At 35.1% G+C, this 12245-nt stretch overlaps 1 protein-coding gene across 2 annotated transcripts in view; it reads left to right on the top strand.

The window, feature by feature from the left end:
- WASL (WASP like actin nucleation promoting factor) overlaps nt 1-12245 on the top strand; it is an 84792-nt gene that overhangs the window by 40661 nt on the left and 31886 nt on the right. For both annotated transcript variants that reach the window (XM_069588295.1, XM_069588292.1), the window contains exons 2-4: nt 4832-4966; nt 7585-7671; nt 9265-9361. In XM_069588295.1, the coding sequence (XP_069444396.1) occupies nt 4832-4966; nt 7585-7671; nt 9265-9361 (319 nt within the window). The remainder of the gene's footprint in view (nt 1-4831; nt 4967-7584; nt 7672-9264; nt 9362-12245) is intronic.

Genomic DNA, 12245 nt, shown 5'->3' with positions numbered 1-12245 from the left:
GCACGCCAGGCCTCCCTGTTCATCACCAACTCCTGGAGTTCACTCAGACTCAAGTCCATCGTGTCAGTGATGGCATCCAGCCATCTCATCCTCTGTCGTCCCCTTCTCCTCCTGCCCCCAATCTCTCCCAGCATCAGAGTCTTTTCCAATGAGTCAACTCTTCGCATGAGGTGGCCAAAGTACTGGAGTTTCAGTTTCAGCATCATTCCTTCCAAAGAAATCCCAGGGCTGATCTCCTTCAGAACGGACTGGTTGGATCTTGCAGTCCAAGGGACTCTCAAGAAAGAGTCTTCTCCAACACCACAGTTCAAAAGCATCAATTCTTGGGCGCTCAGCTTTCTTCTACCATGGAACAGAAGTGTTGTTATAAGTTAATTATTTAGGAAATTGCTCTTTGAGATCACTGTATAATTAATTACAAAAATTCAAATTTTTATAGTTAAATTTTTTAATGGAGAAACAACCAAACTCCTTATCTTTCTTAACTTCTAAAATTCCATTTATGTTTCATATTAAAATTTCATGTTCAGGACAATAATGGGGCATTTCATATAAATACATCATCACAGTAAGAATATATTTAAAACTTAGCTTTTATGTAATAAGAAAACTTAGGATTGATTTTTCGCAAGTTAGATTTTAGAAACTTGGGGCTACAAATTCACATTAAAAAAAAGCTGAAATGTTTTGACTAGTAATCTGGGCCATTGTGATTGCAGAAAAGACTTTTATTTATTCAGTCAGATGATTTCTTTTTTCACAGTTTATTCTTAATATTCATTGAAAATGTCTGAATTTAACACCATTGTATTTTTTCATTAATAAAACAATAATCACTGTAGACAATTATTAAGTATAACATCTTAGTACTTGTTGTAGACATTTGATTGTCAAGGAAGGATCTATAAGTCCTGATATTTTTCAGCCTTTTCCCAGTCAGCTGATTCTACAATAAAGAAATGTCTGTTTTCTTTGCTTAAAATTCTTATTCTGACCTGTTATATAATGTGGTTGTTCTGATAGTGTGATTTGAGTCTTATTCAAGATGAAACCCCTTTTAACAAAGTGTTAATATAGAGGCACTCCGAAGTGGCAGTTTCCTTAGTCTTGGGTCGCTGAAGTTGCTAGTATGTGTGGGGAGGTAGCATTGACTCTGAAAAGAGAGCCTGCTTCCTAAGACTGTCCTGACTGTGGAAGGGGATAAACAATCCCCCCCTTGTTATGAATCATTTGTGCTTTAAACTTTTTCTATTTCAAGATAATTTTGTACTTACGGAAAAGTTGTAAATGCAGTACAAAGAATTCCTGTGTACCCTTCAAACATGTTTGCTAAGTGTTTATAACATTTTACCACAGTTTTCTTTATGTGTGTGTATATGCATGTATTATTTTCTGAATCACTGGAGAATAAGTTGCTGTTATGATGCCCCAAATATTTGAGGATGTGTATCCTAAAAAAAGGTCAATCTCTTTGCATTATCATAGTATCATTATCAAAATCATATATGCAATTTTTAATTTAACATGTGTTTGCTCACTTGGGGCAAAGTACAGGTGAAGTAGAATATAGACTTATAAAACTTTTAGGTACTGAAGGGAATTACAGTCTACTAATAATTTAGAAAGTTATTCTACTTTAGAATAAGATTTGCGATGTGACAAGATTTTATACAGGATACTGTGTTTCTAGAAACATGAAGGAAAAGTCATTTAAACCTGGAGAATCAGGGAAATGCTTCTTGGCTGTTGCAGTCAACCCCAGAGAGGTGGACGTGCCCTGCTGAAGGACAGTGGTAGGGATTCACATCCCAGAATTCGTCCTCCATTTTATTTCTGTCGTTGACAGTGAAAGTTCTGAGGACTGATGAACTGTTGGAATAACTCAGCGCTAAAATGTCAGCAATGCGTGAGATAGGTCAGACTCTGTTTCTACGAAAGTTGATTTAGTGCTTTTTTTTTCTTTTAATTATTAACAAATTTTCACCATAACATTACTGAGCTTAAGAAACAGACTGACTTCCTTTCCTAGGCACTTGTCCTTAGGTTGTTTTTCAAGAATACCTTCTTAATTATGAAAGACAAGAAGTAGTTGAGTTGATTAGCTATAATTATTTTAAAGGAATGGAAGGAATGTTTTTAAAAACTTAATTAAGCCACTGTCAATGTAGAGTTTTAGGGATAGTCACTGTTTTTATTATTTCTGGCATTTGTGTATTAAATGTTATGCTAGTCTTTATAATTATTCTGAATTAATCAGAAAAGGCTTTTATAAGGTGCTGTAATATATCGTTTTCAGACTTTAACAGTTTAAGAAGGAATGAAATAGGCACACTTAGACTGACAGTAACATTGTACCAAATTTTAAAAATTGTATTACTGAAAATTGCTTATTAGTTGTATCCTTTAGTATTAAAATTTTGTAAATTGTTTTAGACTAAGGTTTATAATGCCAACCATACTTGTATAGAGAATTATAAAATTGTTTCCCAGATCTTTATATCTTAAAGCTGATGTTTTAAGATTTTGTTTTACATTCATGTAAATATTTAAATGAGATTTGGGGGTATTTGTGATTGTTATTAAGTCCATATATACATCCAGACAGTGTTTTACACTGTTAATGTTTGTTCCTTTGACAAGGAAATTTCCATAATGGAATTTCAAACTCTTTAATAATATATATATATTTTTTCTTTTGCAAGCTGTAACTTATTGTTTTCTAATTAAAAAATAAAGTCAGAAGCCTCTTAGGACTTTTTCTTGGTATCTAAATTCCTAATTGTTTTTCTTTTTAGAAATAACCACATTTTTGTAGCACCATATTAAAAGAGCTGTAATTTATATGAATTTTCCTTGGTAAACAAGTTTTCTCATTTGATTTTTAAAGTTTTCAACTTGATTTTTAACATCTTCGGTTAATAGATACAAAATCTATTTTTCTGATATTTTCAATGCTAGGGGTTTAGGGTCAAGATGCCTGTGGAGGTGTCATGTTATGACTATACACTTACAGCTCACTGGTATGTTCTAAACAGGCCAAGGGCACACCCACATTCTTCAATCTACTTTTTTAAAACCCAGTGTCCTAGTTTCTGAGCTGTCTTCATAATTTTTCAGCTGGCTCTTGTGGAATTTTTCCTGCTGCTTTGTGTCCTGTTCATGGCTGTCTGTGAAATATAAAGATGAGATTGTTCTGCAAAAGTTAAAAACATCATCAATCATTGTTACCTGGGAAAGTCTTTCTGAAATTTTGGTCTCTAGCAGAACACTGATTTCTGAGTTTATTAATTGGTCTTTGGAATTCTCTTATCAAGAGAAGGCATTCCCCAGGCATAGTTAAGTAAACCAAAACAGTTTCATCTCTAAATCTTAATGTAGTCTGTCTTTTTTTTCACAATGCCCAGTATTCATTCAACTGATATACCAAATCATAATTGTCTCCTATTTGTGGTTATTTAAATGTCTTCTGTTTTTAAAACATAATTAATTTATATTTATATAAATATTTCATTTTTATTTATATTAAAAATACAATTGTTAGTTTTATATTATTTCCTTAATTTCTAGTTTAGGAGTAAGATTTCTGGATCAGAAAAAATTATTGTTTTCAGAGGATTTATAAGTGCTGACCTGTAAATGGGTGTGTTACTCTTACAAAAATTGGGATTGAATAGTTCCATGTTAGATTGTAGTATATAGGAAACTTAATTTAGAATTAAATGAAAGTTTTGATTGTATCATGATATCGTCATGAGGGAGGTGGCAGCTACAAAACCCTAATGCATGTTCTAAGGTATCCATTGCACACAATGAATTAACTCCTTTCCTGTGCGTCTAAAAGGGTAATGGGAGAATTGGGACAGTAGTCACTCAGATCATTTCCATATCTTCATTATAGCTTTCAAGCAGTATGGCCAGGTGCAGTTCACTTAAAATCTTTTTTTCCCTCAGTTTTACCATCTTTAAAAAAGGATATGTTAGAATTCATATTTCAATATATGTTCAAAGTTACCAGCACTGTAATTAATAAGCATACATCTTGCTTTCAGATTTGACTTAGTACCTATACTTAAGCGGTTAACTGTTTTATGGAAGTCAGACTTTACCAATAGCTACTACTTTGTTGCTCAGATGGCCATTTTATGGGCTTCCCTGGTGGCTCGGCTGGTGGAGAATCCGTCTGCAGTTGCAGGAGGTCTGAGTTTGATCCCTGGGTTGGGCAGATCCCCTGAAGAAGGGAGAGATTACCCACTCCAGTATTCTGGCCTGGAGAATTCCATGGATTGTATAGTCCGTGGGGTTGCAAAGAGTTGGGCACGACTGAGCAACTTTGAATTTCACTTCATTTTACTGGAAAACAGTATATAGTACTGGGAGTAAGAATACAGGATCTGAAGTTAAAAATTACCTGGATTAGAATTTGAGTTCTGCTACTCAACTGTGTGATATTGGGCAAAGTATCCTCTGTAACTTTGGGTTTCTTAAGCATAAAATGAAGCTTTAATAGTAATAAAAATTGAGTTATATTTAAAAGTGCTTATTAGCACATTCCTTATACATGTTAAGCCTCAATGCATATTTCAGTAACTATTTTTAGTATGGTTATTGTATTAGTTATATATTAACTACATAAGAAATTAGTTCAAAACATAGCTTAAAATAATGATAAATGTTTATTACATTTTTGTTTCTTCGGGTCCAGAATTTAGGAGCAGGTTGGCAGGGGGTTCTGGTTCAGTGTCTCTTGTGAGATTGCCTTCAAGGTGTTAGTAGGGGCTCGGTTATCATAGCGAATTTTAAATCTAATGGCTATAAATTTGATGTTTTGCAGACCATGTCTTCGGCAGTGGTACAGTTGTATGCAGCAGATCGGAACTGTATGTGGTCAAAGAAGTGCAGTGGTGTTGCTTGTCTTGTTAAGGACAATCCACAGAGATCTTATTTTTTAAGAATATTTGATATCAAGGTGAGTTTTGTTTTGCCTTCACTTAAAGTGTAGATGATTAGGTTTTCTACCTCAACTGTAATTTAGTATAGATTTGTTTATCCTTTATGTAATATTTAAATTATACTTAATATTAGAAGAGTGAAGCTTGATTCAAGATATTGAAGCATGGGCGTTGTGATCAAATTGGCAGTAAACCCTAAGCCAAATGTGAATAGTTCCCCATATTATCTATCCACACATTAAAGGTTTTGCTGGTTTGTCTGTTTTTTTTCTTTTGGATCTGGACTTTTCCCACATTCTCTTATTTTCTAATGATACTCTTTTTATTCCATCCTGTCCATCACAGACTAGCATATATAGTTCTTTCAGGGAACTACGAAAGTGTATCTGAGCTTGGGGTGTTCTTATTTACTGCAGCCTGGATTTAAAGTATTATACAATATCTATAGTAATGTATTTGCTCCCTATTTTATGTTGTTTCTCAGCATAGGTATATTCAGATTTTCCCAGCTTTGTATCCCTCTGTCTCAGGTGTAAATCCACCTTGTCTTAGATTGGATGCCCTTTGTCAGGAACTCATCTCTGATAGTCACTGTAGAAATCATCTTTTTGCTGAGATGAAGTCTCTGTTTATCTTTTAAAATATTTTCTGTGGGTAAGCCTCCTTACTTAATATTTATGTGTGGCAATAAGTATAATAGGGTTGTAGCTACAAAAAAATAAAACTAACTTTGAACTTCTGGACAGTACTTACGATTAAACAGGGTGTAATCAAACTGCTTTACTTTTCTGGGCTTCAGCTTATTTATTTGTAAAGTGCACTGACATCTGGGTCTGTTGCAGAGTATTTCCCTGAGAGTAAGTAAGTTTAAGTCACTGCCCTTTGTAAATTAGTAATTTGTAACACGCATTTCACATACTTCAAGACAACTGAGAGATGTGGTGTACTCCCGTTACTAACAGGAGTTCAACCATGGCAGTGATTCTAGAGGATGGGGAACAAATGCATAGTTTAAAAGACACTCCTAAGTCCTTTTCTCATCAGCAAGGAAAAGCACTATTTAGAAAGCAGATATACATAGAACTCCAAGGAGAAGAAGGAGATTCCATTATAAAGGTCATAATATGTGTGGTGGTGGTTGAGTCGCTAAATCGTGTCCAACTCTGTGCGACCCCATGGACTGCAGACCATTAGGCCCCTCTGTCCATGGAATTATCCAGGCAGGAATACTGGAGTGGGTTGCCATTTCTTTCTCCAGGAGATCTTCCTGACCCAAGAATTGAACCCAGGTCTCCTGTATTGCAGGCAGATTCTTTACCGACTGAGCTATGAGGGAAGCCCCATTACATGTGTACAGCATTTTAAAATATTTTTGAATTGGTGGTCTAGGTGGAACCTTGCATTTCAGAATAGGGTTGTGATTATATTTCCCTAACCAGTCATCTCCAATTATAGATAACCATTGCTAAATATTACAATTAGCCACATTTGGTATTAAGGTTAATTATATTTCTTGTACTAGGGCTATCGATATGACAGTCACTCATGGATCCCTTAACCATAGTTTAACCTTGTACACTTTAATCATCATTCTCTTTCTGCTCATGATTGATAGTACTTCTCCCAGTGTTTAATCAGGAGTTCAGTTAAGTCCCTCAGTCGTGTCTGAATCTTTGTGACCCCATGGACTGCAGCACATCAGGCTTTGCTGTCCATCACCAACTCCCAGAGCTTGCTCAAACTCATGTCCATTAAGTCGGTGTTGCCACCCAACCATCTCATCCTTTGTCGTCCCCTTCTCCTGCCTTCAATCTTTCCCAGCATCGAGGTCTTTTCCAGTGAGTCAGTTCTTCTCATTAGGTGGCCACAGTATTGGAGCTTCAGCATCAGTCTTTCCAGTGAATATTCAGGACTGATTTCCTTTAGGATTGACTGGTTTATTCTCCTTGCTGTCCATGGGACTCTCAAGAGTCTTCTCTAACACCACAGTTCAAAAGCATCAATTCTTTTGGAGAATTAATTGATCAGAATTAATTTTAGAGAATTAATGATAATTAATTAGGAGACCACTCTGCAAAAGTTAGAAATTCAAAGATTGTTAATGAACAGTACAGAGAAGACGTAGTTAACCCTCTCAACGTCTACAAAATTTAGGAAAAGAGAATGAAATCGAGTAATATTTGATAGTGTACACTCTAAATACTGCTGATAGAACTATGCTTTGATAATCAGTGCATGTACAAAAGAATCTTACCACTTTTAACATTGATGATCTAGTAATTGTTCTAGATATATATTTGACCAAGTATATATTTGGAAATGCTTAGCTAACAAGATTATATCTTAGCATACTGAGTTCAACTCACTTGATATGTAATTTTTATGAAAGAAACATTGTCCAATATTTACTGTTTTATTGCTACTTATTAAATTATATGCTATGTTATTTATGTGTGTATTATTTATATGTTATTTATGTGTCATTTATGTGTACATATATGTGCTCTGTGTGTAAAGGCTGTTAATATAAACAGTGCCCTAATATGAGTCATCTCCTTTATTTTTGTTCCTTTCTTTTTTATTCCTAGAGGTTTTCTTATTGGTAACTCTTACTTCAACTTCTGTTTTTTTCTAGGATGGGAAACTATTGTGGGAACAAGAGCTATACAATAACTTTGTATATAATAGTCCTAGAGGATATTTTCATACCTTTGCTGGAGATGTAAGTCATATTTCCTTTATTTCCCTGTTTAGTGTAGTTTTGTTTACATTTGTCTGTGGAAAGTATGTGCTTTTTGTGTAAATCCATTATACAAAATGTAAGGAATTATTTTACTTTTAAAAGCCTAGTCACAGATATTACGCCTTAATAGGAAGCAACGGCTAAGATTTAAAGGGAAAAAAAAAGGTTTCCGAGAGGAATGCAAATATAATTTGGCATGTGGAAAAGAGGTTTCTTTTTCATCTTCTCTGTCTTTGGGCATATAGGTTTAACCTGTCTGTGTGATTTTGGACAAATAGTTTAACTCTCTGAATTTTAGTTTTCCTGTCCATAAAAATGAAACCCCTAATCCATGGCAACTTTTAAATATTGAAGATTATATTGCCATACAAATTACTTCGTGAAAGAATAGTTCATGACCTAGAAGAGTACTAAAATACAGTAATGTTAGCTGTTCACTTCTCTCCAACTCTTCACAACCCCATGGACAGTAGCCCACCAGGCTTCTCTTTCCATGGATTCTCCAGGAAAGAAAGGGAGTGGGTAGCCATTCCCTTCTCCAGGGGATCTTCCTGACTCAGGGATCGAATCCAGTTCTCCCGCATGGCAGTCAGATTCTTTACTGTCTGAGTCACCAGGGAAAGTGAGACAGGGGAAACAGAATTTTAAAAATTTATTGCCTGTACCTGGAACAGGGCTTCTTTGGTAGGTCAGGGGTAAAGAATCCACCTGTACTGCAGGAGATGCGGGTTCAACCCCTGGGTTGGGCAGATCCCCCGGAGAAGGAAATAGCAACCCACTCCAGTATTCTTGTTTGGGAAATTCCATGGACAGAGGAGCCTGGAGGGCTGCAGCCAATGGGGTCACAAAAGAGATGGACACAACTTAGCAACTAAACAATGGCAACAACAGCAACATACTGGGGGACAATGTTAGCATGATTTTTGTACTATATACTCACAGGAGTTGTCTGAGGGAGGACTAGATGATGAGTGACTTTAATATTCTTTGTTTTCATATTTGTATTTCCTAGATTTTGTACAATAAAAGGTTGGATTAGATGATATATCTGTCTTTTCAAAATGTATTTTCTTCTTCCTTTGTTATTTTTCACATTTTTCTTCATTGTATGTAAATATATGTACATATATAAAAGTGTGACTAAATGCCATAATAATGTCGGTGTGTTCTCACACTTTTAATAGTGTATGTGAATACCTATAATTAAGCTGCAAAATAAAATCATAAAAAAGAAAGAGTTGATCTGCATTTGATCAATGTTTCTAGTGTTTGCCTTTTCAAATCCAAATGTTTACAGAGATCTATTGAAGGATCAAATTCTGTTCACTTTTTTTTATTGAAGATGAAGTATCAGTTTAACATTTGCGTGTCTACTGTAACATAATAGTAGTCTTTTACTCTACCTTCTCCATGCTTTTTGCCTTCTTAAATTATTCAAGTGATAAAGAAGTTCTTATGTGCTAGTAAAGTGAAGCTTGATTTCTTCAGAAATGTACTTTTGTTGCTTATTAACTTAAATAAAGCTAAATTTATGGGTTTTGTTGTTTACCTTTTCTGTTGAAAATATTTCAGACCTGTCAAGTTGCTCTTAATTTTGCCAATGAAGAAGAAGCAAAAAAATTCCGAAAAGCAGTTACAGACTTGTTGGGACGACGACAAAGGAAATCTGGTAAGCATTTTTAAAAAATTTCTTTAAACGGAAGCTGGCTATGGCTTACGGGACAGATCTGTTCTACCATCTATTTTTGTAAACAAAGTTTTATTAAAAACAACTCTGCTCGTTGGTTTACATACTGTCCTTGACTATATTTTCTCCCACAACATAGTTGGATAGTTATGACAAAGACTCTGTGAAGCACAAAGCCTAAAGTAATTACTATCTGGCCCTTTACACAAAACAGGTCACTAATTTTCCCTTTAAAAAACTACTATTTTTATTGTTTGTTTTTTTTTTATAAGTTTTTTTAGAGAACTCCAATGATCTTTTTTGTTGATAATATTTAACATACACTGACTCTTAATGTTTGCATTTTTATTCCATTATTTGTAAGTCACATTTTAAAAAGTATTTTATATTTTGTGAACAAAGACTTTAGACAAGCCTAGAAGCAGATATGCAAAGTTGCAAACAAGATCTGTAAACATTGCTTTTTCTGTGTTTTATACCTAATGTTGTATGTTATAAAATCATAAGGAACTTAGTTTAATGCATGAGACTCTAATATATATAAGACATTAGCAAATGATGCAGGATAATATAGAGCTTTAAATTCATTGATGTAGAACTAACTACTCAACAGTAGTCAAATACCAGGCATCCCTGTTGTAAAGTGGGAGAAAGGTGATTAGGAAAAGTGAACCTCTCCAGAATCATCTTCTTAAGCAGATCACTTATAGGGCAAATAGCTTATGGGAGATGCGACAAGCAAATAGATCCCCTTGAAACTAGCTATGCTCATATATTCCTTGAAAAGTCTTTTTGTATGTCCAAGTATACATTACCCCAGTTTGAAAATCACTGTATTCAAGAATCTGCTTTACCAGTAAGAGGGAATAAGTATGAAAAAGCACAGGAATGTAAAGGCATGTGTTACATTTTATACATGTTAACTTATTTTAATGGGTTTCCAAGAAGGAGGTAATGTGCAAAATGAAAATAAAATGAACTGAGTTGTTGCCTCACTGTCATCTTATTATATCCTCTTTGTAATGAGTGAATAGAATTATTAGGCACCTATTGTTTTTTACTTCTTTTTGGAGCTAGGTTTGTTTACCACTTGATTTCATGCTTTGGAAGAATTTAATTCTGTGGAAGAATTTGAGGTTCAGTTCCTATTTCAGTGACGTGTTTTGGTGCTAGGCCAGAGGCTCCCTGGAACACATAGTTTTAGTCAAACTATGTGACATTTTCAATATAAAAAAGTTTAAAACACTTCTTACCATATGGAATAATTGACTTTGAAATAGATAGGTCACCTAAAGGTGTCTTTCGCCTGGTGCAGGAATTCTGTTTATACAGTTCCTAAGCTTTTAGTCATAGTGTTTCAGAAGCAGAAAGATGGAAACCCACATGGGAGACAGCTGATTCATCACTGGGCATCCTGTCATGCTAAGTCAGCCTTCAGCCTCGCCTCTCTTTAACTTAGATGCATGGGGACCACCTTTTGGAGCAACAGATAATCAGCCAGTTTTAATTTGAAAGCAGTCTACCTACTGTGCCCTCCTTAGGCCTTCACTTCTTTAGCTTAACCACTTCCATTTTGTTACTCCTCACATGATACAATTTATAGACTCACTGTCTGTATATTGTGTTCTGAATGCACTGTAGATTTTTGTATCTTCTTCAAATGAGCCACATTTAGAAAATGGTCCTGCTTCAAATATGATGTCCAGGTTTGAACATAGTACTCCAACCATGGTATGACTAGTACTGTGATATTAAAATCTTCCCCTGATACGATTAAACACTCTTCTGCTAACATTTCTAGCAAACACTTCACACCATTCGCTCTCATTTTTAGTTCAACCAAAGGTTCTTTTTTTCTTAACATGGTTCTCAAGCCAGGATAGTGTTATATTTCTAAGTAATTGCTTTTTAGAACTTATACTCTGAACTTCACATTATCTCAGCATATTTCCATGTTTGTGTCACCACCAGTTTAAGAAGTATTCCCTCTCTGGATGCAGATGTAACATCACCTTGGAAAATAGAGATTTGACATTCATGGACACAGGATGTGCTTATATCAAATGTTACAGAAAATTACTTCATCAGACCACCAGATGGAGTAATCCATTTGTATTTCCCATTGCCAGGATTATCAAATTGCCCTTCAGTTAAATCCTATTAATTTTGGGATTGTGACTGTTTAGAAACTAAATATTTTATTATATTTTTATTTATGGTATTTGGAAAATTTGGAATATTTTGGAAGTATGATTTTGGAAAATTTTGTATTACAAAAATCTGTGGAAATTGGGTTTGCTGGAAATTCTTCAACCACTTTTGAACTTCCATGAAATGAAAATTGTGTCAAAGCTAGTATGAATGCAAGAGTATGAGTATGAATGCAACAGGTTATTAGCGGTTCTCTTGGTGTTACTCCTACTTAGCTGGCTGTAGTTTTCCAGTGTTATTTCTGTCTGCCCCCGTGCTTAGGCATCTATAGGTGTTTTCATTAGCTTTATGCTTTCATTCAGTCCCATAGCTTTAAACACTATTTGCTGCTGACTCCCAAAATTATATCTACCCCCTTTGACCTCACTCCTGACCTTCAGACTTGTGTGTTCCAGTTGTGTGTCAGAATAGCCTTCAAACTTATATATATGAACAGAACACTTAATCTAGGCTCCCCAACCTGATTTAGACCCGGTCCTACTCTCCTGGTCTTCCCTGTACCAGTAAAAGGCATTGGCTCCACCTTGTCACTCTGGCTCACAATGGTTCTTCATAAACCCTATCAGTGAGTCCCATTGTCTCTACCTTCAAAAACATGTCTTGAATCTGTTTCTCACCACCTCTGTTGCTACCACCCTAATGCAAGCCACCGTCG

Source organism: Ovis canadensis, chromosome 4 (assembly GCF_042477335.2).
Source record: "Ovis canadensis isolate MfBH-ARS-UI-01 breed Bighorn chromosome 4, ARS-UI_OviCan_v2, whole genome shotgun sequence".
Lineage (NCBI taxonomy): Eukaryota > Metazoa > Chordata > Mammalia > Artiodactyla > Bovidae > Ovis > Ovis canadensis.
The sequence above is the reverse complement of the archived record's forward strand: the minus strand, read 5'-3'. Positions and strand labels throughout refer to the sequence as shown.